Below are 27,526 nucleotides of genomic sequence, written 5' to 3' on the forward strand. Positions count from 1 at the left end.
GAAAGTAGGCGTGTAGTCCAACAATTGGTACCAGTGTCCCTGGCGTCTGGCTTTCCTTATTTCTGCTCCTGTGGCTCCGTGGGTGTACAAGCTAGCGGTTTACTCAGACTTCTACCTCATCTTTCTTCTTTTACACTTCAGCCTGTGCATTCACTTCTTCCTCCACTTGGCTCTCATGGTGCAGAGGTTTCCAAGAAGATGGCGCTAAGGCTGAGAAAGCGCCAGAGGCCCCTCACATCTTTAATAGAAAGAACCTTATCTCCAGTTCTGCATCTCAAAGAATTCATTCTTACTAGTTCAAGCTAGAAAGGCTCCCTCCTTAATCTCAGATTCAGACACCTATCACAGCCATCCCAACCCAGACCTGCATTCTAGAGCCGTTGGCACTGCGGGTGCCCTCTGCCTGGCTACCGAGGATCTGGTGGGGTGTAGGTGTGATGCTTCAAGCCCTGGGTCTTGTTCCCATCTCTGGAAACTTGCTGCAGCTGGTGTGAGCATCAGGTAGCTTATGGGCCCATGCTGAGGACAATGAATTTCTCCCTGAGTCCTAGGTATCTTCAAGGGAGAGAGCAGAAAGCCAAATGTTGTATGCAAACAGCTCACTGTCAAGCAGGGCTTCTTTTCTTTCCTTGCCAGCAAAGTGCTTTCCTCCAGGGGTTTTAGGACAATTACTACATTACAGGCCTGGGGACATAGCATGGGAAATGTAAAGATCTATAGGACTTAACTGAAACAAAAACTAACGTCACCTTAGAGCATGCAGGATGCAGATCCAGGGAACCAGGTGACCCACACTTTCTTCACAAGTGTCCCTGGTTCCAAGGCTCAGAGAAAAGGATCATCTCAGTCACACCTGAGCTTTGGTTAAACAGCTTTCAGTAGTCAAGGATTGATTATCCATATACTCCTCCCAATCCCACCTCCCTTCACTTTCACCTGCTGAAGAGAACAGAAAAGGGATATAGAATCACATGTTCTGGCTTGCTAATAGCTCTAATAATAGGTTAAGAAGGCTAAAGAGTACAATCACGCACTTAGCCATTACTGTGTGCCTAGCACCGTTGGAAGCGCTTTATGTATGTACAGATATTAGCAGATGCAAACCATTAGGAGGCACCAAAAAAGTGCAGAGCAGTTGAGTCACGCCTCAGCTCACACTAGTGAAGCTGGGGGTCTGGCTCCAAGTCCAAGCTCCCCACTGTTGTGCTACCAGCAAGAGATGATGGCAAAGAACCAAAGACTTGCAGTTAAAGTAAACCCCTCCCACCCCCAGCTCCCTCTTGCAGAGGCAACCACTGTTAGCAGTTTCCAATTGTCCTTCTAGACGTTCTGCACAAATGTCCAGAAAGGAGTTGTGGTGTTACATTCCGTGGCCTCACTCATGTATGAATAGGAAATGTTTTCATCATTTTCCTAATAATTGATATCATCTGTGCTTTCTAATCATTGATTTCATCTGTGTGGGGATGCTTGCAACTGGTGATATCAGGGGTGAGGGACGGGGAGAAAACTAAGTTGTCAATAAAGAGTACTCAGGCCTTTACAAAACAGTCCATCCATCCCAGTGCTTCTGGATAGGACTTTTTGCCATGGTCCAGGTTCAAGTCTCTAGCGGATTCCTTCTCTTCCTGCAGGGTCTTTTCCCCCTCCCACTCCTCCTGATCTGCTCTTCTTAGAGAAGAGCCTGAGAGACTGGAGCTGACCGTTTTCCAGCCTGGGAGCTGTCACTCCTTAAGGACCAGCCTGGCCTTAACCAGCTTAACCTTCACCAGCTGGCTCAGCCCAAAGTTGGTGGGATCTGCCAATAGGGTCTTCTCAAGGTAGGGAGTAGCTGAGGTAGTCCCAGACTGTCCTCCAGTGCTGGCACAAGCAGACCCCTTACACACACACACACACACACGCACACACACACACACGGCAGCCTTATAACTTTGGTTCCTGCTAGTAGTATCCGCCTTAGCAGAAAAATTAGGAATTCTTCAACTGTTACAACAAAATCATGCTCAAGTTGGCTTAAATAATACATTTGGTTTATTGGTTCTTAAAACTCTAAAGTCTAGAGCTAGGGCAGGCTTCAGGTGGGTCTTGAGTCAGCAGGACTTCATTTCACCCTGAAATCATCTCCAAGGACTTGATTTCTTTCCATGCCTCATTCCTGCCTCCCCCCCCCGCCCCAGTTGTCTTCACCCTGATGCCTACTTTCCTGAGGGTGGCAAGATGGCACCAGCACCTTCTGGGGCTACAGGTTTCCTCTCGAAGGCGCAGCAAGGGGACAGCTCGCTCTCTAGAGGAGCAGCTTCCCTCCAAGACCTCACCAAATAGGGGCCTGAGTCTTCACCTGAACCACCCCCACCCCCGCAATGACCAGGGGGTGAAGGTCCTGCTGACCACTTACAGCCTCCTCTCCAGCCCCAGCTTTCTGAAGACCTGTCCCAGTTCCAATGTCACTGTGCCACAGGGACCCCCATCAATGCTGGCTGCGTCTCTCCCACTTCTCTCCACGGTCCCCAATTTCACTGTGTGCGAAACCGAAGTTCCAAGCCTTGGAGAACTGAAGCAGGTTCTCTCTAAAATCCGAAGGGTTTCGAAATCGCAGCAACTGCAGAGGAGAGAAACCGGCTCACGGACTGGGCTGGGGGCGCGGCGCAGGGTGGCGGCGGGCAAGTCGTGCTCCGTCGGGGAAGGAGTCTCCATTGCCCCCCTCATCCCCTGCCAGCGCAGCCGGGGCTGGACATCCCCGGCCCCGCGTCGCGGAGGCGCCGCCGCGTCCCGGCATCGAGCCGGGAAGCTGGGGCCCGGGCGGAGTGGGAGTGGGGCGGGGCGGAGGGGCCCAGGGGCTGGAAGCAGCGCCGAGAGGGCGCGGCCGGGCACGGACCCGGGCTCCGGGCAGCGGGCCGCCCGGAGGGCGGAGGGGAGTGGCCCGCCGCGGCCTTATTTCCTCGAGCGCCGGCGCAGCTCACTTGGAGCCTGTCCGTCGAACGCCGCGCCCGCCCGCGTCCATGCCGCCCCGCCTGCAACCGCCGCCCGCCTCTGGGACCGGGCGCCCGCGCGCCGTGGTTCTGCCGCTCGCGCTGCTGCTGTCGCTCGCCCTGCAAGGGGTGGCGGCGGCACCCGCGGGGGCCGGGGAGCCCGAAGACTCCCTTCGGCGCTGGGACCCGGAGCTCCCGCGCGGACTCCTGGAGCAGGCGGCGCGCGCGGCGCTGCACTTCGTCAACTTCCGCGCGGGCTCGCCCAGCACCCTGCGCGTGCTGGCCGACGTGCTGGAGGGCCGCGCCAGGGTGAGTGCGGGCGCCACGCGGCGGCGCACCGTGGGGGCTGTGACACTTGTGTGCGCGCCTGCCCGCCCAGCGGCGGATCCGAGAGTGGGTCTGTGAGGAGTATGGCGTTGGGGGAGATCGGCGGCCGCGAAGTGTTCAGGCCGTGGAGTGGTCCGTGGTTGTGCGCAGTTCGCAGAAAGCTGGGTGGCCCTTTCGGCATTTATGAGACCATAGATTTTTTTTTACAGGGCAGCTCCCATTCCTGGGAAAGAGGTGCATGGGGAAACTGAAGAACAGGCCCCAAAGGCAAGGCTGGATCTTGTCTGGGAGTACCCAGAGGTGGTTGTGAAGGGGGTGGTCGCTGCGCGGCCCACCATGGCCCCAGCAGAAGTCCTGGGCGGGATTTCCAAAAACTATGCCAGTTCCCCTGCGGACTGTGGACGGAGTGCCTTTTAATTGCAGGCGACCCTGCAAGGGCTTCAGGATAATGTGGTTGGAATTTACGCGTTGGCCTGGGCAGAAACCTTGGTAATACTGGCGTCTGCTTAAGGGGAGTGAGTGGACCAGAGCTGTTTTCCCTGTGAATGCAATGAATGAGAATTTGGCAGCTCGTTATTTGGTTGCTAATTTCCAGGCTCTGGCTGTAGGAACCATGAGATCATGACCTGAGCTGAAACCAAGAGCATGACCCTTAACGACTTAACCGACTGAGCCACCCGGGAGTTCCTGTAAGTTCTGAAGAGTGGCAGTAGGATTTTTGTTCTAGATTGCTCTAGACTTGGTGTCAGATACAGAGGTGGAGAGGACATTTTGGAAACTCAGCCTTGGTTCGTCAAAGACTTAATCTTGTACCTGAGGTTGTTAAATTTATTGACCGCTGAAATAAAATTTTTCCTAGAAAAAGGCAACCTACTCTCCTCACCTGTTTTGACAATCCTTACTGGCTCAGGGAGAAAGTTGTTCAGTTTTACTAGTCCAACAGAGAAGTGCAGAAACAGAGCTTGAGAACTTTCTATCCAAGTAGCCACCTCCCAGAGCCCAAAAAGAGTGTCCCTGAAGATTTGCTCCCTGGTTTTCATTGAGGAGGGTTCCTTACAGAAAACCAAGCTCGGTTTTCAAATTCAGGAATTATTTTCTTCCTTCCAAAACCATAAAAGCTAAATAATAACACTTTGTTTTTTTATGCATTTAGTCATCCCCTTGAAAGAAAGATTAAATACTTGGCATCTTTCACAAAATAATCAAACTAAGCTCTCAAAACACAAGTGAGTTAAGTAAAAATTCCTCTTCTCTTCCACAAAGAACTCAGTGTTTTTCATCCGTAATAGTATAACGTTCCTGAATTTTAAGGAGATTCTCTTTTTGACGAAAACAAGCAAACAAAAAACCGGTGGGGGAGTAAATCAACACATTAGAGGCAGATATGCATGAGATGGGGGAGGAAGAGTTAATAAGTAGGGGAATCCAGGGCATTGACCCTAAGAAAGGATAACTTCCTATTGTTATTTGGTTTACCTTTACATTTCTTCTGAAAATGGTTATACATGTTTAAAAAAATTTTTTTAATCTTTATTTTTGAAAGAGAGAAAGAATGCAAGTGGGGGAGGAACAGAGAGGGAGACACAGAATCAACCCAAAGGAGGCTCCAGGCTCTGAGTTGTCAGCACAGAGCCTAATGCAGGGCTCGAACTCACGAACCACCAGTTCATGACCTGAGCCTATCTGATGCTTAACCGACTGAGCCACCCAGGAGCCCCATAAGTGTTTTTAAATTTTTTTTTTTTTAACGTTTATTTATTTTTGAGACAGAGAGAGACAGAGCATGAATGGGGGAGGGTCAGAGAGAGGGAGACACAGAATCTGAAACAGGCTCCAGGCTCCGAGCTGTCAGCACAGAGCCCGACGCGGGGCTTGAACTCACGGACCGTGAGATCATGACCTGAGCCGAAGTCAGCTGCTTAACCGACTGAGCCACCCAGGCGCCCCAGTGTTTTTAAATCAAGGAGCCAGGAAAGCGAGCTCAGTGACTTTCAGGGCCAAGAATTTCCAGAGGCTAAAGTGTTTTCAGTTTTTCCCAGCAATTTGGTGAAATTTTCCCTCCATTCCTCTGCCACCTCGAAACATCACCACTAAGTGAAGACAGACCCCCCCCCACTTCAAGGGTGATCAAGGCAGCCAGGGGCAAAGTGTGTCTTAAATTTGTGGCAGTGGCCTGCCAGAATCCTGCGGGGTAGCAGAAGCAGAGCACGGGGCGGCTTGAGTGTGTGTGCTGTTTCTACTGGGGAGCTGCCATGGGCTGCCTTTCCAGAATGTGGGTGACCAGTTGGTGTGGTGTTGTAGGGAACCCGTATTCTAGCCCCTGTTTTACCTCCAGTGAGCCACACAACCTAGAGAAGAAAGATCATGTCTTCTCTGGTTATACCCTCATTTGGAGTGGAAATAATCCATGTTCTGCCGACCATGCTAGGCAATTTTTAAGAGTTCTTTCTATAAGATGATACAAGTACCAGTGGTAAAATATAAAAATGTGAGTTACCATTATACTGTCTGAGGGTGATCCATTTATCTATGAGTTATTTGTTGAGCACTTACTATGCGCCAGACACTGGGCTACACATTATGGCCCCAATTCAGATTGGGCTGGGATCATCGGGGAAACCCTCTTTGAGATTCACTCAGTTTTGAAGCAGTGTCTCAGCTACCTGAATAAGGAGCACAGACACCACCTGCATGGAACTTTCAGCATAGTGGCTTAAGGAATTTCTGCTTTAATTACAAGAACAGTCATAGTATGGACAAGAAGTAAAAAATAGTAGATCCCCAAAACGGGTCTGCATTCTTGATTCAATCAGTGCATTTCCAGAGTGAGTGCTCACTTGCTACACAATGTCCCTCATCCATGACTGAGCCCAGGGTGAGCAGGTGGCTGGGTATGTGTGAGAAGTGTAGCCAGTAGGGAGCCCTCTCCACCCATGAGGTCCCTGCACCCCTTTGTAAGATGAGAAGCAGGGACCAAGTCAGGAGTTTTCAAAATAATGGCCCCCATAGTGGGTTAAGAAATCAGTTTAGTAGGTTGTAGATGTTTTAACAAAATTGTTTAGAATACAAACTACTGGAGTGTGTTGCAAAAGTAAGAGTAAATAGTATCTAAGATGTGTTTCAAATATACATGTATGAACTAGGTGATTATGGAGAATGAGATTCTTGATTTTGGTTTCAGCTAAGAAGATTTTGAAAGCCAGTAAACCAAATGATTTTTAAGATCTCTTCTAGCCTGGAAATTTCCTGGATTCTAAGTGATTTCTTAGTTCTGCAAAAATCCCTCATTTTAGAAACACTGTTGCCCTCTCGTGGTGAAATGCAGTGATAGCTGTGGTAGGAAATGTAGCCAAGTTTTGAAACGAAATCAATGCTAGCTGCTGAAAGAGCCATTCTGTTTTGTTTACTAATTGTAGGGAGAGACCACACACCACAGCTTGTGTTCCCTCACTGCCCTACCTGGTGGCATCTCTTTTCTGGCTTTACACTACCCTCCACCACCAAGGGAACTTCCGTTTTTCTGATACCATGTAGCACAGCCTCATTACCCACAGTGCAGAGTGGTGGGAGAGTTTGGGGTTGATAACCAGGATATCCTGGATCAGCCCCACTCCTGACTCCTCCCTCCCCTTAAGAGGTTGCCCCTTACAGTGAGACAAGTCTCAGCAAGTACTGAGACCACTTCCCCTAGCAGTTGATGAGAGGCCAGCCAGCCCTTCCCTGACATTTAAAGATCTTTGTGTGCACATACTTCATGAGAAAGGCACCCATTCAGGAATCAGCCATTGTTTGAGGATTGGTCACTTAGGGTGAATGCCCTCTTACATTTCTTGGTTCATTTGTTTAGGGGAGGGAGGTTAGGCCCATATGTTTCTATTTAAATTAAAATTTGGGCCCATATGTTAGGCCCAAATGTTTCTATTTAAATTAAAATCAATAAATATAAATGAATCACCTATTTTTTGGTACAGGGCAAGGGCCTTTTAACTGTCACCCCTTGCAGTTTCTGTAGCAAGAAAACTCAGCCGTTATGGATCATCCATGTCTTTCATTTTGGTTTACTTACAGTGCAGGGGAGCACTTGCAAAGGATACAGCACATAATCCTCTACTTTTACCCTTTTTTCTTCTTTCTTGCTCAGTCTTGACTCACCCACACCCAATTCAACAGCAAGAGTTTTAGAGACTTCATCAATTCCTTCTACAAATTTACCTTGGATTTTGTGGACATGACACTTCTATTTCACACCCACACTTCACCAGTTTACCTGACAGTTAATTTGCAATTAGATAATAGGCACACCTGGCAGGAGCAAGTTTGGGAGCAAAACAATGGACTTTGGGTAAGTCTCGGGCCACCAGTGGGACAGACAGGCTAGGCTACTGTGGGTACCCACCCACAGAGCCTGTCTGCTGAGCCACAGGCATTTAGGAGAGCACTTGCTCTACTAAGAAAAGCCTTCCTTTATCACTTTCCAATCTATACTTTCACTTAAGGAAGTCTCCTAACTGCTTTTACAGCCATCACGAAAGAACCCGAGTGGGATTTGCAAGATGAGCATAGTGTTCCTCAGTGCCCTCACCCTGCTCTGGGAAATGAAACATAATGACCCTGAGACCACAAAACAGAGATACACTCTCAACTTCTTTCCCAGGCATCCCTTGTGCTGAAAAGGCACAGGTGCACCCAAGGTCTCCACCTATCCTCTCATTACAGCACCCATCTGGTCTGCAGGCTCTGACTGCAGAGTCTGGGTTTAGCATGGGATGGGAAAGGCCATCTGGCCCAGATGATAAACTTAGGCCTTGGCCTCTTTGGCACTTAGCCCCACTCACCCAAGCCAACTGCACCCAGATGAGCTAGTAAGTAGGAATGCTTTTGACCAGCTTGTAATGAATTGTTTTTGAACCATAAACATTTTTTTACCATCCCACAACACTTTCCACTTGTCTTGCCACATGTGGTGTCATAGCCAGGGATGTGTGTGATCACAGATTATGAGCAGCGGCCCCATTTAAAGATCACTGGCGGTGGGTCATGAACCTAACCACCAGGAGTCTGGCTTGGTTGCACATCCTTCCTTGAACAGCCGAGGCTGTTCTGCTGGAGATAGAATATAAATTCTCAACACTAAAATGACTGATTAATGAGGCACAGAATGTTAAATACACACACACACACACACACGCACACACACACAATGTCCCAAATCCAACCTGACCTTTGATCTCAGTGTATGGACAATGAGTCACCCCAGAGATTTATCCTCTCACATGCACCCTTGGCATTTAGTTGCCTTTGCAGTGGTGCCTCAATTGAAGGAGTTTTTACAGAGCTGGTCCCACAGGAGTGGTTGAGAACAGTAGCCATAGCAAGTCTGCAATCTAAGTGACTTCTTTTGGTTATTCAGGATGTTTCTAACCAGTAAAGTCAAGTTATCAAGGGGTCTTGTAACTGTGTGCAAGGGGTATGTAAAACCACGATGGTCACAAAAGGACCTGCCCATGCAGAACACATAAAGAATCACTAATATTAGTGGGTGGCTCAGTCAGTTAAGCGTCAGACTTTGGCCCAGGTCTTGATCTCCCAGTTCATGCGTTTGAGCCCCGCGTCGGGCTCTGTGCTCACAGCTCAGAGCCTGGAGCCTGCTTTGGATTCTGTGTCTCCCTCTCTTTCGGCCCCTTCCCTGCTCACTCGCTCGCTCTCTCTCTCAAAAATAAACATTAAAAAAAATCTTAAAAAGAATCCCTAACATCTATAACTAGTTTCATTGCTGTAACAACCACAAACTTTGTAGGTTAAAAAACTCCACACGTTTATTTTCTTACAATTCTGGGGGTCAGAAGTCCAAGTGAGTCTCCCTGGGCTAGATCAAGGTGTTGGAAGGGCTGCATTCCTTCTGGAGACTCTAGGGGAGAATCTGTGTCCTTGCCTTGTCCAGTTTCTTGGCTCATGCTCCTATCTTCCAAGCCAGCAGCAAAGCATCTCCTGAATACAACACTACCATCTGCTTCTTTTCATTTTCTTAATGTTTATTTTTGATAGAGAGAGAGACAGAACGTGAGCAGAGGAGGGTCAGAGAGAGAGGAAGACACAGGTGCCTCATTCCTGTCTGCTTCTAATAACTCTTGCAAATATTCCACCTGGATAATCCAGGATGTCTGCCCGTCTTAAGATCCTTAACTGGAGGATCCTCAAGCCTCAGGTTGGTGAAGTCCCTTTGCTATGTTAAGTAGTATATTTACAGGTTCCAGGAATTAGGAGGTGGGCATCTTTGGGGGCCATTATTTGGCCTACCTCACCCTGTTTCTGGGGTAGCTGTGGGCTCATGCAAGTACTTACCACACTTCTGGACATGGGACTGTCCCCAAGAAATGGCAGCTCTTGCTCACACCTCTTGTCTGGCTGATCTCTGCAGCCTTGGTGATCTCCTCGCCTCCAAACCTGTCTGCCCTTTACACACAGTCTTGGTACTTGACCGTAGGCAGCTTTGTTCTCGGTCCTCAACAGGAGTATGTCTGTTTCTATAATATGGAAGACAACCTCTGTTTCCTCCATTCTTCTGACAGAGGGTCCTTTAAGAGACAAATTATTATGTATTTGTTCAATGAAATTAAAGGTAACTGGAAGGGTGATGGGACCACTGGCCCTCTGGAACACAAGCTAGGCCAGGCCCTGACCTACTCCAGCCCTTCTAGAGGAATGAGGGGGACCCAACACTTAGTATCCCTCTTACAACCACCTTTTCTAATTAGCCACACCCTGAGCTAGAGGGGAAACCAAGGGTAACACTGTCTCTGGCCATTTCCACTTTAACTTCTTTAGTAGGGTCAAGAACTTGTAACCAGAGTTGGCTAAACAGCATTCTGTGTCTTTCTATCCACTGCTACTTAACCTAATAAAGCAAAGCGTCCACGTGCAAAGGTCTCCTTGGACCCCATGGGATGGGGCGTGATCTGAAGGTCACTGACTTTTGCTCCATAGACTATTTGCTTTATCTGGCATTGCCTAAGAGACAGAAAGTGCAATAATTCCAGAGTATAATGTAATACACTGAAGCTCTTTCTGTCCAGAACATAAGAACACAGCAATTTTTATCCACAAATGATTTGTTTGCTTGTCTCCAACTAAGCCTGACTCATAAAACTAACCTTACAAAATGAAGACGTTTGCTTTTACTGAAATGGCATGGCATTTATATTTTCTTACCAAATGTGAAGGATGGAGGGGACATTTAGAAGTGGAGTCTTTCAGGCCAGCAAGGCCCAGTGTGTGTGGGAGGGGATATTAGAATCACCTGGGAACTGGTTGACAGCTAGAGGCATCCCCACCACCCACTCCCTTGACCTGAAAGCATGACACTTAAAGTTGTCACCACTGCCTCTAAAGCCACATGAAGGGACTGTGGTTAACAACTAACTGCAAAGAGAGGAAAAACAAGGACAGCGTTTCTCCAAAGCACAGGGTTTTGTTTTCTAAGGATTAGCTTTTGGCAGAATCGTGTCTTTAAAAACCCCCAGAGTCCCAGCATTTTCATGGCCTCCCCATGGCAGGTGACAGCAAAGCTTCTTGGGGATGCCATCCCTGCTCTTTACTTGGCTCCAAGTTTTGAGTGAGTTTAAAGGCAGTCTTAGGTTTCTAAAATGGAATAAATAAATATTCTCTATCCCTCATTAAGTTCCTCAGGTTTATTTCTAATATCCACATCAATATTTCAGTGACTTGACTTTAAACAAACAAACATGGGGTAGTATCTAATATAAAGATAGTCCAGATACACGCTGGAAGAAAAATATTTGATCCATTGACATGAAAACAAACCTTTGTGTTTTATATTAAGCAGCTTTTTTACTGAAAATAAGCCATGACTTCGTAGAGTATTAGAATGGATAGTTTTAACTTCTTGATGCGTATGTAAATGTCTTTACGTGTCAAAGTAGCTCTCCATGTAATAGGAGGCAGGGAATGAACTTTCTTCAACGTTTTGTTAATTGGAACTATTTCTGTCCAGAGTGCCTTCTTAGAATGCTCCTGCTTGCAATAGAGCACATCCTGTGTTGTCATAGAGCTTACCGATTACACTCCCTGAAACAGGGGCTAGACCCACCATCTTCACTTTTTTTTTTTTCCCTAGAGTATTTTTTAAAATTTATTTATTTAAATCCAAGTTAGTTAACATATAGTATACTGATGGTTTCAGGAGTAGAATTTAGTGATTTATTACTTACATATAACACCCATTACTCATCCCAACAAGTGTCCTCCTTAATGCCCATCACCCATTTAACCCATCCCCACTCCCCACCTTCTAGCAACCCTGTTTGTTCTCTATATTTAAGAGTCTCTTATAGTTTTCCTCCTTCTCTGTTTTTATCTTATTTTTCCTTCCCTTCCCCTATGTTCATCTCTTGTGTTTCTTAAGTTTCATTTGTGTGAAATCATATATTTGTCTTCCTCTGACTGCTTTTGCTTACCATAATGCCCTATATAGTTCCATCCACATTGTTGCAAATGGCAAGATTTCATTCTTTTTGATGGCTGAGTAATATTCCAAGTAATATTCCATTCTGTGTGTGTGTGTGTGTGTGTGTATGTGTGTGTGTATATACACACACACATACACACACACATACCACATCTTGTTTATTCATTCGTCAGTTGATGGACATTTGGGCTCTTTCCATAACTTTGCTATTGTTGATAGTGCTGCTATAAACATGGGGGGTCATGTATCCCTTCAAATCAGCACTTTTGTATCCTTATCCTTTGGATAAGGCCCCATGACCTAATTGCCAGAAGCACTACATCAACCAAACCTTGAGTTCACATTCCTCCGTTGCATTTGGTCCTCATGATAGCCTCTGGCCCTCAGAATTGTCCTGTTCTCAGTTCCCCATTCGGCTGTATTCTAGTGACTGTCACATGGAGAGGTACTTGTCACTTCTACCCCTCCCTCAGAGCCCCAGTGATTTCACTCTGCGCCTAGAGAGAAGGCCTGAAATGGTCATCCCCAGAGCAGCAGCAGCAGAATCCCCTGGAACTCATTAATGTGCAGATTCTCAGGGCCCATCCCACGTTTGCTGAATCAGAATTCTGGAGGTGAGGCCCAGCATGCTGTGCTTTAGCAGGCCTTCTAAGAGTCTCTGTTGCAGCTTGTTTTAGAGCCATCAATCCAGAACAAAGTCTCCATAAGAGGCCTTCTCTAAGCTGGCCCCAATCTACCCTCTTAACCTTGACTCCCAAGTATATCCCTCAATGAACTTGCCAATTTCCCAACCTGGCTGCTCACCTCCATGCCAGGGCTCACACTCCCTTCCTTGTACTGGGTGCCTGCTCCCTTTCTCTCGGTCTCTCTCCTCCCTGGAGAATTCCCCACCTGCACTGGCTCGTGCACCCCTTTATACCTTACCTGCCACAGTGTATCCAGGGCTGCTTGCAAAATCTCAGATCATCTTCACTTCCATGCTGTTGTGGGTTGTGGTGTCCTCAAAAAAAAAATATATTGAAGTCCTAATCCGCCTACCTGTGATCATGACCCTCCCTGGAAATAGAGGCTCTGCAGATGCAGTCGGGTTAAGATGAGGCCATGCCAGATTAGCGTGGGCTCTACATCTGATGATTGATGTCCATAGAAGATGACCACATGAAGACACAGAGGGGAAAATGTCATTTAAAGACAGAGCAGAGACTGAAATGTTGCCGCTGCAGCCAAGGGATGTTGGGGATTGACGGCTACCACCAGAAGCCAGCTGGGGAGAGGCATGGAGGGATTCCACCCAGTGTCTCCAAGGGAGCATGGCCCTGACAACAGTTTGATTTGGGACTTCTAGCCTTCAGAACTGTGAGAGGATCAGTTTCTGTTAAGGTACCCAATTTGTGGTTCTTTGTTACAGCAGCCCTGGAAAACTGATACACATGCCGGGTCTGGCTGTCTCCCTTCCAGGCTTGGTGGTCTTGTCTGTGGGAACCAGTCAGTCACCCTCCTCCTGCCCCCTCCCCTCCCCCCACCCCATGCACACATTACAGAGCTTTCTTTCCACCCTCTCTTGGAGGATGCTGGTTCTGTTAGTACAACCTCCGAGCCATATAAGGGAAAAGCAGCAATCAGGAGCCAGGCTTTATTACTTACTAGCTCTGTGACTTTGGGTGGTTGACTCCATTTCTATATCTTTAAAACGGGCAACGGTAGTATCTACCCCAAAGGGCTCTTGTGATGTGATCATACAAGGCACTGTGTAGAACCACAAGAAGCATGTAGTGAGAGCTCATTGTATGTATTATAGCTTTATCATTGTCCTTTCCTGGTGGCTTAGCAGGGTGCTTCACATGCGAGTACTTGATACTGATTGGGTAAGGATTCGAGGAGCATTTCTCTTACCCTGCCCCCAAAAGCCTAGTGTGCTGAGTTCAGTCATCCTTTGCATACTTTCCTTTGTACGCTTTCTCAAGCAGGACTTTAAAAGCAGCCTGTTTCCCTCCCTACTGAAAGGGAAGCCCAAAGTCAAAGTGCTAATCATTCCCCTAAAGAGCCCTTGTGAGGCTCAGCATGTGGAAAGTGCATATGGGAGGTGGCTGCCTTTCCTCATGGCCAGAGGGGACAAAACCAAGAAACCTAGAAAATACACACATGCACACACACACCAGATTAGATATAATCCATGTCATTAGTCGTCCCTGATTATAAAGCATTTTGTTCCAGGCTATAGCCCATAAATCCTCCTTTATACATAATTAAAAAGAAATCTGTAGCAAAGAGCTGCTAATTCATTCAGGTTATACAGTCACATGGTCGTTTGCTTTGTTTGCTGACTTTTCATGAAAGAAAGAATATTCCAGAAAATATTAGAGTAGTGTGTTGTACCTCTTGCTGTGCTTTAAGAAACAGAGATAAAACTTCCTAATGTGTCTCCTATTTGGACACATGGGCAATGTGGGGACGTAAGGGTATGAGCACTGTGACCTGCTATTCCAGGAACACTTCTTCCCTCAGAAAAGCCAGAACTGTTGTCCCAGTTTTAGGTTGGGCTCTTTCAAAAAATGTCTATTTAGCCTTTTCCTTTTTTTTTTTTTTTTTTTAATAGCTGTGAATGAATGGATTAGCTTTGCACCATGTGGCTGTAGCAACCCTCGTGCCAGCTGCAGAGGGAGGACCACCCAACCTGAAGAGGTTGGCTCCATGCCGGGAACAGAACTTCTAAATTTGAAACCATGTATAGTGAGTTTACCACACTCCTCAAATCTAATCCCACTAACTGTGAAAAACAAAGACCTAAGTTTCAGATATGGGGTGAGGATATCCATACTGTGTTACTTTGAACTTAACATTTTTATTTATTTTTTAATGTTTTTATTTATTTTTGAGAGAATGAGAGAGACAGAACATGAGTGGGAGAGGTGCAGAGAGAGAGAGAGAGGGAGACACAGAACCCAAAGCAGGCTCCAGGCTCTGAGCTGTCAGCACAGAGACCAACACGGGGCTTGAACTCAGGAACCGCAAGATCATGACCTGAGCCAAAGTTGGAGGCTCAACCGACTGAGCCACCCAGGTGCCCCTCGACTTAACATTTTTAATTTTTATTTTTTTTAATGTTTGTTTATTTTTGAGACAGAGGGAGACAGAGTGTGAGTGGGGGAGGGGCAGGAGAGAGGGAGACACAGAAACTGAAGCAGGCTCCAGGCTCTGAGCTGTCAGCACAGAGCCTGACGTGGGGCTCGAACCCACGAACCGTGAGATCGTGACCTGAGCCAAAGTCGGATGCTCAACCGACGGAGCTACCCAGGCACCCCTGGACTTAACATTTTTAAATGACTTTCAGTCTTTTTAAAAGCCATTTCATGTGCTCTTGGTCCCAGGTACAAAGCTGAGGGAGGATCATGCCTCAGATCAGGGTCTGTTTTTGTCTTTGGTCTGTGGAGGCTCCCCTCTGGAATTTATTCTTCTATCTCCATTCCCATTCACCCCACCCTCCCACGGGCATCCACTCAAAAAAGTCTGGTTGTATATTCATCTGTTTGTAAGTATTCTTATAAAAGATACTGTTGGTTTGGGTGCAAATTTTTATTTAAAATTTATTTGCAAATGGTATCCTGCCATACATGTTTTTGTTTCTGTTTTCACTCACAGCATTTAGAATCTACGTACATTGCTGTATGGGCTAGTGTGCTTCCTGTCCCCGCCCCCCCCCCCATCCGGCTGAACATCACTCCGTGGCGGGCACTCCCATTTTACCTGCCCACCCCCCAGGGATAGACACCAGGTCGCCTCCCAACTCCTACCCCTTGAAGCAGTGCCTCGAGGAGCCTCCTCCTGAGTCCCCTGGAACCAGTATCACCGTTTCTCTGGGATGCATACCCAGAAGTGGGGTATTAGCTTGTAGAGTATATGGAAGCTTCATCTGGCCAAGTGAGCCAGACTGCCTCCTAGCCAGGCTGCGCCGGGCTACTCTGCCACCAGCCGAATGGCAAGCCCCCAAACCTGGCCAGCAGCTAGCCTGACCCACTTTCTAACTTATTGTCGGTCTAATAGTTGTACAGTGATACCTCATTGATTCTTTAATTTGCATTTCTGATTACTCATGAGTTTGAACCAGCCTTCAGAGCTGTTAGCATAGTTAAGACATGTGAAGTGCTTAGAACAGTACTCAGCACAGACCTAACAGGGTGTCTGTTGTTGTTCTGTAAATACAAGCATCATTTAAATGACGGTTTAATAATGTTGTCCTATTATGAAGCTTATATTCTAGTGATTATTTCTGGCCTTGAATTCATTCATGGTGTACCTTCTAGTGTAGCACTCCTTTCTGTCCACTGTCCACTTCTCTCCATGTCTACTGTCCCCACCTTGTTTCATCCACCCCCTCCGCCAGCCTTCGGCAGTCACTCTGGACACCTCCGCACTCCAGCACCAACTCTCCACACCACAGCTAGAGGGATCTTTTAAAAATCTCTCCTTTCTGTCCGTGGTTTCCCATTTCTCTTATGATGAAGTCCTCAGCATAGCCTGCCAGGAAGGGCGGCCCCTCCTGGTCCCAGCTCCGGTCTCTCTGCCCTCTGGCCCCACTCGCCGTCCCTCAGGGCCTTCCTCCTCACTGTTCCTTCCATGTGGAATGATTTGCCTGCACCGCCCCCCACCCCACCAAGTCCCTTCCTTCTCAATCTTCACAGTTGAGCTTAGATTTCATTTCCCTGATTCTTAGACGGGAGCGGCCCTCCAGTTCTCCTGTCACAGCTCTTCCGTCCTCTGTAATCAAATCACCAGCTCTACAGTGATCCACTTGAAGTCCTTCTCCCCTACTGATTGCCCTGAGGGCATGGGCTACCACTGTTCTGCCCCTGTGTTCCAGCACCCAGCACAGTACTATGAATCCTGCACTGGGTGTTGAACAACCAAGGCCAGGTTACCACAGAACAGTTTTAATCAAAGACAGCCAGAGTAGGGACGCCTGGCTGGCTCAGTCAGAGCATGCGACTTTTGATCTTGGGGTTGTGAGTTCGAGCCCCATGTTTGGTGTAGAGATTACTTTAAAACATAAGACATTTAAAAAAATTTTTTTAATATTTTTATTTCTGAGAGAGAGAGCGAGAGAGAGAGAGAAAGAGAAAGAGAAAGAGAAAGCCAGCAGAGGAGGGGCAGAGAGAGAGGGAGACACAGAATGTGAAACAGGCTCCAGGCTCTGAGCTGTCAGCACAGAGCCCGACATGGGGGTCAAACCCATGAGCCATGAGATCATGACCTGAGTCAAAGTTGGATGCTTAACCAACTGAGCCACCCAGGTGCCCCTAAAACATAAGATATTTTAAAAAATAAAAGGGTACCTGGGTGGCTCAGTCATTAAGCATCTGACTTTAGCTCAGGTCATGATCTCACGGTTCATGAGTTTGAGTCCTGCTGCAGGTAACGCAGAAGCCCCACTTTGGGTAAGCACCAATTCTCTCTCTCTCTCTCTCTCTCTCTCTCTCTCTCTCTCTCTGCCCCTCACTCACTTGTGCCCTCTCTCTCAAAAAAATAAATACAGCCAGAGTGAAACACAGTCCTGCAGCAGCCAGGCCAGAGGAGCACGAGACACTGTCCCAGATAGAGAAGGCACTGGCTCCTGTTGCTGGTGCCCATAGGCCTTATCTCACGAGGACCGGCAAAGCTACCTCAGAGGAGCTCGTGACTCATCAAGGGAGGAGGGAGAGGCCTTTTTGGGAGATAAAAGCGCTGCGTCTTGATAAATGATAAAGTCCAACCCAAAATATAAAAATCTTATTTTGGACAAAACGTAGATGCTTTTAAGAGTGCCTCATTAAAACAAACTAAGGAAATCAAATCAGCAAGGAAAATAACTCTTCAAATGGACAGGCTCCATTCTGACTCAGCTTGCAGCCTTTGTTAATCAAGTTGTTTCTTTCCCTACAAAGAGTATGTACCTCACTTTGCCCCCATGTGTTTTCCAAAAAAAAAATTGTTTTCAAATACTATCTTGGGTAGTTTATTTAAAATCTGCACAGTTGTGTCAAGGATAAGAAAGACCTTTGTGAATCCTTGTGTATGGTGAATAAGCATGCCCTAATGTATTATTGATCTGAGGGTTGGTGGTCCTCAGGATTCTTCTCTATGTACACGTATGTCTCCCCTGGGGGTTTACATCCAATTCCCTGGCTTCACCCACTCTACCTCCACTGAATCTACCTCTGTAACATTCAGCTGCCCTCGGACTCCTCTCCCGTGTTCCTGGGGACCAAAGGTTGTACCTGTCAACTCTGCCTCCTCCTGCTTTTCTCATGAATTGTCTCACTGCCCATCCCACCCATCCCCCCACTAGCAGCCTGAGGGGGTCCCTGACTCCTGTGCAGGAGGGCTGCACTCAGGGGGCCTCTATGCAGATGAAAGGTCCCCCATGTAGCTGGGGAGAGGGCCCCATGGCTGGTGCAACAAATGATTCAAGGCATAGAACCTGCTGGCAAGCAGAGGTGCTGCCTTCTGTGAGGAATGGTTCTTTGTGGGTGCCGGTGTGGTGTGGGAGTCACAGGCAGCAAGCCCACAGTTCCCTGTGTTTCTTTAACTTGGGCAGCAAAGACCCCAAACTTCTGGAGTTTTGGAAACAGGGAGCTCCAGGCAGGAGTAAACCAAAGTAAAAGCAACCTTGAGACTGTGTTGACATTCTTCCGTAGCCTGGAACGTGGCCAGACTCTCATTTCTAGCACAGATTTTTTTCTCTCCTTCACGTCTATAGATTTTACTAACGATAAGTGAACATACACTAAACTTTTACCCTGACCCAGGCACTAAGCCCTTTTAATACCCTATCTTAGGCTTCCCAACACTCTAACTACTGTAGTTATGTTTACTGGGACACCCCCAAGTTCAGGATGAAGTTCCAAATTCTCTTCATTTAAAAAAAATAAAAAAGAAGTGAGGGATGCCTGGGTGGCTCAATCAGCTAGGCATCCGACTCTTGGATTTTGACTCAGGTCATGACCTCACGATTCATGGGTTGGAGCCCTGCATCAGGCTCTGTGCTGATAGCATGGAGCCTGCTTGGGATTCTCTCTCTCTCCTTCTCTCTCTGCCCCTCCTCTGCTTGCATGCTCTCGGTCTCTCTCTCTCTCTCAAAAAAAAAAAAAAAAAAAAAAAAGACTTTCCATGACCTTGTGCCAACCTCCCCACACAGCCTTTTTTCTAGCTTCATTGCCTCCCCTGGAATGGCAGCCCCTATATTCTGTTCCCACATCCTTGCCTGGCCAGTACCTCTTCCTCAAAGAACTGGTTCAGGCCCTACTCGCCATAGAAAGCCTTCCGCACTTAGCACCCTGCACCTGTGCAGCCGTCAGCCACACTGATGAGCACGCTATGTCTCTCTTGACTTGCCTGTTCCCACACAAGAAGTAGGTCTCTGGTAAGGCTGGACTGGATGTTGTATTTCTTTGTATCCCATTCCCCACTCCACCCCCACCCTGTGATTGGCATGGTCTGCGGCAAACAGTGAAAGAGAGTGAAGATAAATTTGTGTGTATGAATTCTGTAAACTGAAATCAATATTTCAACTTACACCAGAACTTTTTCAAGGTTGAAAATTAGCCCTAAAAAACTGCCCCTGTGTAGTGCTCTTGGGGCTCCCTCCGCCCCAGGAACATCTATACCTTCACATGTTTAAATATTCTTTACACAAACAGTTGCCAGAGAATCCTATCCCTCCATTCTCCAACTTTCTAGAATTTTTTAAGGATCTGAACTAGGAGTGGATGATATCTGCCTATTTAAAATCACAGTCCTGTTTGGTTGTTGTGTTCCTGGGCTAAGATTCAAAGGAAATCAATGTTTCCAAAGTCTACCTTAAGACTATATGAAATAACTTCAGCTCCATGCAGCAGAAATGTCCTCTAGAAAATATTCCTTGTACTGAATGATCATTTTTCTCTGAAAAAAAAAAAAAAAAAAGGTTAATGGCAAATAGCATAAAGCTCTTCTAAACCGTTTACATTGCCTCAGTGATATGGCTTTGTATACTCTAAAAATAGGCATTGGAAGTGATTACCAAGTCTAAAAGGCTAACCAGGCATTCCCAAAGTGTAGAAGTGTGCTTGCTGGTGAAAGCTGCTGGGGGAAGGAGAGGCCGTACAGCTGAGGACTTCTTCAGCGTCAGGGTCGGTACTCCATCCTGTCCCAGACTTCCTGCCTCGCTGGCAGGTCCTGTCTGCCTGCTGGGTCTGGGGGCGGCTGCTTCCCTGCTGTCCCTTCCAGCTCAGCTGAGCCCCCCTTCAGGGCAGCTCCTCAGCCGCCTTAGAGAAAGTAGCCACTCCTGCCCCACCTCTCTGTCTTCACTTTTCGCCATCAGAAAACCCCTTATTTATTACCGGGTACACCCTTGTTCCTGGCTCCCCTGTTGACCACCCCTGCCGCCCCCGCCTGCCTCACAGCTGCAGCCCTGTGCCCAGGGAAGGCCGTGGAGAGGTGCTCACCCCCAACCCGCATGCACGCGTCTGTTTCTCATCTAGCTGCTCTCACAAAGTCACCTGGCTGCCTCAGTACAACCGTTTCCCTTTCTCAACCCCCCTTTGTAGGTGTCAAACTACCAACCAGAGTGTCATGATGAGACCAAAATTTGAGATATTCTCTCCTTCTAAAACGTCATTGATTTTATTCCAGTATAAATGCTATAGCTGCCATTTGCATGCCATGGTATCCCAAGAGAGTGATTCTTGGATAGGAAGATGTTAACAGAACTTCTAACAGGCTAAGATTCGGTTTCTATGTTTCAGGTTAATCCAAAGAAGGAATGTCAGGTTGACCTGGTGTTTACCACAGATCGCTATAACCCAGAGGTAAGCTGCCATAATTGGTGAAGTATCCAATTAGCAACTCCTATGGATTTATTTTTTTAAAGGGGGAAAATCTGGGGGTGCCTGAGTGGCTCAGTCGGTTGAGCATCTGACTTTGGCTCAGGCCATGATCTCACAGCTCCTGAGTTCGAGCCCCACGTCGGGCTCTGTGCTGACAACTCAGAGCCTGGAGCCGGCTTTGGATTCCGTATCTCCCTCTCTCTCTGCCCCTCCCCCAGCTCACTCTGTCCCTCTCTCAAAAATAAATGTTAAAATTTTTTTAAAAAACAAAAGGTGAAAATCTGAATATATAGTGACCCTGGAAGTTTGCATTTGTTTTGTTCTGCTTCGTTTTCTATTCTCCAGAACTGGAGAATGGAGCTGGGCAGGAACTCAGTATTTAAGGCCTTCGACGTCATGGCCTTATGCAGGGCTACTTTTAAAACAGCCCACAGAGCCACCATCACCTCCTTCCTTTGCCCCTGGGAGGAAATTTCACAGTCCCCTTGGTGTCTCTTCTAGCACCTCTGAATGCTTAGAATGACTCACTCTCAAATGTCAACCTGCCTTCCTCCTGTCAGCTGGTGACATTTCTTGTTAGCGGGCCGATTTAGCACGAGGCCAACCCAGGAGCTTCCATACAGAAGTCTTCTGTAAAACACAGAGCAGTACCAACGTATGCCACAGGCATTATTAGTCCCTACAATCCTGACCGAGCAGGCCAGGTTTGCCAAGTTTCCTTTACCCGTCCATTCTTGGGAAGGGAGTAAACAGAAGACTCACACAGAAATTAGAGCCAGATGAACTTCCATGTGCTGGGCCAAACTGGGCGTCAGCAGCTGGAACATGGGTGGAGAGAAGACCAGCCCAGATGCTCTCTGTGTGGTGCTGAGTCAGAGCAGGCGGCATCACATTCAAGTGTCTCAGGGGGGCAGAGCTTCCTTCCTGGGGGATGAGGGGGGCAGGACCCCCACCTTGCAACCCAGACTGAGTCTTCTGGAGGAATGCTTACCAGTCTATAGAAACAAGTTGTAACAAAATAACAATGTATTCTGACTTTGCTACTTCACCTAAGAATTAAGCATTTTCTTAAAGTTTAAAGAAGACCCCTTTGATTCTAGCGTTGCAAACTGCAAGTGTTAGATTAAAGCTAAAGGGAAAACATTTCCTAGATCATTTTGACCGGCAATAGGTTTCTGTAAAGAGCATAGCTAGCTAATTGAAATGTTCCATTTCAGAGGATGAGAGTGCTTTGCTTTGATTCTGTGGAGCTGTTTTGAGGGGACAAAAAGGAAAGTAAAAAGAAAACAAAACTGGTTCCTTTTCTCTTCCCTGGAAACGGCTTAGACATCAAAGGAGATTGTGTGCCAGCCCTCTCTTCTTCTGCCTTCCATAAGCCTCTTCCAGATGCCCCCTTCACCTTTTTTCTATGTTGTGGCGATAATTCAGATTTTAATGTACCACCAAAGCTCCTTCTCATTCAAACTAGCACTCAGGGGATTCAGGGTGGGGGAGAGGGGAGTCAACCACTGGAAAGCATACCTCAGTTTTTTTGAGTTAGCACTGTGCTAGAAATGGGCTTTTTAAGTAGATCCAATTTTGATTGAAATTTGTTCGTGCTTTTTTGTTTCTTTTTTGGTTGAAACCAAAAAATAGTTTTGGTTGGCGTTTCTTTTTTGGTTGTTGCCATCCAGGTTAAACGACCATCCAGTGTAAACAGCTGTAAAAGTACAAAGACGTGAACTGCTCAACCAAGCACTCTGTAACAGGAGTTCTTAACTAGGGGCCCATGGATGGGTCTGGGTGGGGCCATGACTAGTGGCCACAAACTTCCTCAAATTCTAGGCCCAGTGTTGATGCTCTGAGCATACATGCAATTTTCTGGGAATAGGTTCCTGGCTTTTTTGTTGTTGGGGTAAGGAATCTGTGACCTGTAAGGATGGAGAAGGACTGACAGTTGAGTCCTACATTTGATGTTTACTTACAGCACCCAGTTGTCCAGATCCAGATGTCTCTGGATTGGAAACCAAGTGGGGATGATCCCAGAATACTCAGATGTCTGCATTTAAATGTGAATGCAAAAACATCCCTTGAATTAGTCCCATTTGGGTGGCATCTGCCTACATTCCTTTCAGATGAGATCCTGGAGTAGAGAGATGGAATTAGTATAGAGGCAGGGCTCTGGCATCAGACAGGAGCTCAATTCCTGGCTTACCGTTTACTAGCTGTGAGACATGGAGTAAATTCCTCTTTAGATTCAGTGTCTCGCTCTGTAAAATTGGAATAGGAGGACCGACTTCATAAAGCAGTATGAGGCTGTGGGGACAGCGTCATCTTTTAGTTTGAGTTAGCAAGCTTGAGGTCCAGCTAAGCATTTTGTTGGTCCACTGTAGAGAATAAAGTACCCACTATCCTTGAGGTTTGAACCAAGCAGTACTCAATAGACAACAATGATATTTCTTTGGAGTAAGCCCAGCATGATTATATAAGGGGGTTGTCAGAAATCACTTTAAGAGCAAATAGTGAAGGACTGTTGTATTCAGTTGTGAGCACACAAATCACTTTCTACAAAGCCAAGACTCCTGCATCTATTAATGCCAATGCATCCTGCCACATATAGGGAATTTCTCAGTCTTTTATGTATCTGTGTATTGGAGTGGGTGGGGAGGGATCAGTAGCCATTGTGTTTAATTCCAAAATCTTTATTTCAGGAAGGTGAGGAACGTTTGGGGAAATGTTCCGCTCGAGTGTTTTTCAGGAATCAGAAACCCAGACCGGCCATTAATGTGACTTGTACACGACTCATTGAGAAGGACAAAAGACAACAGGAGGATTACCTGCTTTACAAGCACATGAAGCAACTCAAAACCCCCTTGGATGTAGTCAGCATACCTGGTATGAATCAGTGTCTGGAATTTCTATATTAAGGAATGTATATAATTGCTAAATCTTAAAAAGAATGATTATTTATGGGGCGCCTGGGTGGCTCAGTCAGTTGGGCATCCAGCTTCGGCTCAGGTCATGATCTCACAGTCTGTGAGTTCGAGCCCCGCGTCGGGCTCTGTGCTGACAGCTCGGAGCCTGGAGCCTGCTTCGGATTCTGTGTCTCCCTCTCTCTCTGCCCCTCCCCTGCTCATGCTCTGTCTCTCTCTGTCTCAAAAATAAATAAAAACATAAAAAAAAATTAAAAAGAAAAAGAATGATCATTTAAATTTTTATCCCCATAGTGGCACTTGAACTCATCTTAGAATGTGGTAGACCTTGTTACTGACACAAAATGAAGAGGTATCCTTTTCCTATTCTTTATCTCCAGGAAGCTATAGTAACGCCCTCAAGAGCTATCAGTACCCCTTTAATCTCCCCACTTCCCATCCTAGACAAGGGTCAGGGCAAGAGCTGAGTCTTCAAAGAAAAGGTAGAGGTCTTTGTAATAATAGGATATGCACGTAGGGGTGCAGTTTTCCAAGTTGAGCCCAGAGCCTGAGGCAACGTTTCTGAAGATTTCTGGTAGCGGCTTTGGAAATTTTAAGTGATTAGACACCATTCCAGACCCCCACTGTGCCCATCACAGACTTCCACACCAGAGCTAGGAGAGCCAGCCTGTCTCAGGGCCTTGCTCGGAGGCTGCAGTGGAATCAAGTTTATCTCCTTTTAGGAGATAGGTCAAGAGCTAATGGGCAGTGGTGCCGTCTTTAATAAGAAATGAGCCCTGCCCTCTGAAGTGACTCAGCTGAAGCGCAGCACAGCTCGTTTGTTCTGGCGCTCAGGAGAGCATGTGGGCGGCCGTTGAGACTGCACTTACTGGAAAATCCAATTTTCCAAACCACAAAAGTCATCTCTGGACTTGTGCTTGGGTATTGAGCTCGACATATGACCGCTCTAGCACCGCGCCCCCCCCCCCCCCCCCCCCATCCCACACTCTCTCGCAGCTCACTCGTTTACCCAGCAACTACAACAGACCCGTGTCAACGTGGAAGGAACGGAGGTCTTCACTCTTGAGTGCGTCCGTGCTCTGTCCATTTGTGGAGACCAAGTGTTCTTAAAAACCTGCAGGCAGGGGCGCCTGGGTGGCTCAGTTGGTTGAGCTTCCGGCTTTAGTGCAGGTCATGATCTCACAGTCCGTGGGTTCGAGCCCCGCATCCGGGTCTGTGCTGACAGCTCAGAGCCTGGAGCCTGCTTTAGATTCTGTGTCTCCTTCTCTCTCTGCCCCTCCCCTGCTCATGCTCTATCTCTGTCTCTCAAAAATGAATAAACATTAAAAAAAAAAAAAAAAAAAACAAACAAACCTGTAGGCAGAATACTGCTCCTTACCTTTCTAAAATTCAGAAGCTTTAGGATGTTTCTCGTAGTAATTCTCTGACAACTCCACTTGAATTCTGTTCCAAAGAATTATGAGGAACAATTCAAATCTTATATTGTGGTAGAATTTGTATGTATTTAGTAGTGTCTGAAATAAATGGGCTAATGACTAATGCTTAAAATCTACAGTTATTTAGGGATTTTTTTTCTCTTTTAGCATTGGCTGGGGAAATAAGATTTTATATATCTTCCTTAGAACACAAATTTTAGAAGTTGTATAGGACCTTTTCTTTGAATATTTGCTACAGGATCCCTAGTTTTTGGACACTTTATTTTTTGGAAATATTTATTTTTGTGAGGGAGAGAAAGTGCACTCGCAGGCACACATGCGCAGCTAGGGGAGGGGCAGAGAGAGAGGGACAGAGGCTCTAAAGCAGCAGCAAGCCTGACTCGGGGCTGAAACTCACAAACCATGAGATCATGACCTGAGCCAAAGTCGGATGCCTAACCAACTGAGCCACCCAGGCGCCCCTGGACACTTTATGATAGTGCAGATTAACTGCATTATGTTCAGTTAATAAGTCCTATGTGCCCACAAGAATCATTCTGTAACAATGTAACTTAATGTGGCTTGAAGCTCCAAAAACTTTTTTAATAGAGGGCACCTTTTTATTAACAGAATTTACAAGTTCTGTTAGCATATTTAAAATTATTTTTAATGTTTACTTTTGAGAGACAGAGAGACAGAGCATGAGCAGGGGGAGGGGCAGAGAGAGAGGGAGACACAGAATCTGAAGCAGGCTCCAGGCTCTGAGCTGTCCGCACAGAGCCCGACATGGGGCTTGAACCTATGAACTGCGAGATCATGACCTGAAGTCAAACACTCAACCGACTGAGCCACCCAGGCGCCCCTCTGTTGTCATTTTAAATTCAGCGGAAGCATATGATGGCACTATTTATAGCTTGTCTGTAAAACTATTAAAATGGAAGAGGCTCGGTTTTAGACAAAAGTCAGTCAAAACTGTGGCAATCTCCTCGGATTCACCAGTTCAAATCCCAGCAGCTTCTATTCAGCATTTACTCCTCCAGGACGTTGGGGTTTTGTAGTCCAGCTTGCTCTACAGTTGCTAGGTGAGGCTATCTAAATCCATTTCAGGATATCCTTGCTCCAAACTATTTTTCCCCAAAAAAGGTATTTGTGGGTTTTTTTTTTTTTATGAGTACAGTTTTCACTTTTTCTGATGAATTTATGAACTTCCTATACATGAGCCCAAGTACTCTACAAAGGAAAAGACTGAAGACCTGGGAACAACCAGCCAGAGTCCTGTCACCTGAGTGATTCTATAGTAGCACTGCCAGCATTTATACTTTCAATTGTCCACGCTGTTCACAGTGTTTGGGGTAACCGGCTTGCTTTCTAGTAACGGGTTTTGTTGAACTCACAATGGCACTGGAAGATGAATCACGTGATGGGGAGCTGGATGAAGGAAGCTTTCACTGTCTCCCCCCCATCCCTACCTACACAACAGGAATTCAGGGCTCAGCTCAAATCTCATCCCTGTGAAGTGTGCCCCAAATCTCTCCAGCCCAAAGGTCCCTCTCCCTTCCGTGTGCTCTATCAGATCTTTGATCCCCCTTCTCTTGCGGAAGGTATCAGCTGTGTTTCTGCACTGTTGACAAGTAGAGGGTAGGGACCCATCTTCGTGTCCCTCCCATCACCCCTGCAGTCTGTGAATGATCTTTGAATTGATTACCATTACAAACCAGCCAAGTTCCACAGTACAGAGAAGAATTTACGCTAATGATTATTTTACCAAGAAGGATTAGTTTCCTAGTAAGTTTGTTCTTATTCCTTACATATTATACTATTATCGGGCTTATATTTAAGCTAAGAATATCTCCACCATTTTTCATGAAATGTTGGTCCATGAACAGTTATCTCATAAATTAATCACTTACTAAAATTTGAGTTCCTAAAAGTCACAAAAAGTAATGTGTTAATGTACTAACCCCACCTCAAGCAGTGTAGTTAAATAGGTTTTTATAAGTGTTTGCTGAAATAAAAAGATTGCAATTCCAAAAACAATACCACAGAAAAACCCTCTTGATTTCTGCATGTGTTCAAAATCACTGACAGAAATACTACCAATTCATTGATTAGCTTTAAAGCCAATGATCAGATAAAGATATTTGGAGATTGGCAAAGACCATCGCATTGACTGTAGACCCAGACAGAAGGTAATGTAGCAAAAATAATTGATAGACTTTTCCATCTAATTTAAAGATGCTTCTCAACTAACAAGACTTCAACTTTGAGTATCATTATAGCTCTTACTTTGCATTAATATCATACATTTGTACTAGTATACTATACTAGTGTACTAATATAGTACATTAATATAGTACAGCAAATAAGATTTTTATAGTAGCTTTACTCAGTAGGACAAATTGAAGCACATAAATCTTCATATGATGTAGAAACAGGTAAGAACAAGTCATGTGTCCAGCTCAAGGCCTTGCTGTAAGAGATGACGGATGTGACTTAAGGTTACGCCCCTATTTCAGTACTGAAACATTTGAAATTTTGTCCCCAAAATGTCATAACACAAGTGTGTTTTCATTTTCTT

General features: G+C 46.4%; 1 protein-coding gene across 1 annotated transcript in view; it reads left to right on the forward strand.

The window, feature by feature from the left end:
- The first annotated feature begins 2,191 nt into the window (after positions 1–2,191).
- The window catches only part of RARRES1 (retinoic acid receptor responder 1), a 57,560-nt gene continuing 32,225 nt past the window's right edge, over positions 2,192–27,526 (forward strand). The window contains exons 1-4 of the mRNA XM_049629206.1: positions 2,192–2,660; positions 2,722–3,278; positions 20,541–20,603; positions 23,312–23,495. Coding sequence (XP_049485163.1) covers positions 2,192–2,660; positions 2,722–3,278; positions 20,541–20,603; positions 23,312–23,495 — 1,273 coding nt within the window. The remainder of the gene's footprint in view (positions 2,661–2,721; positions 3,279–20,540; positions 20,604–23,311; positions 23,496–27,526) is intronic.

This window comes from Panthera uncia, chromosome C2 (genome assembly GCF_023721935.1).
Source record: "Panthera uncia isolate 11264 chromosome C2, Puncia_PCG_1.0, whole genome shotgun sequence".
NCBI classification, from domain to species: domain Eukaryota; kingdom Metazoa; phylum Chordata; class Mammalia; order Carnivora; family Felidae; genus Panthera; species Panthera uncia.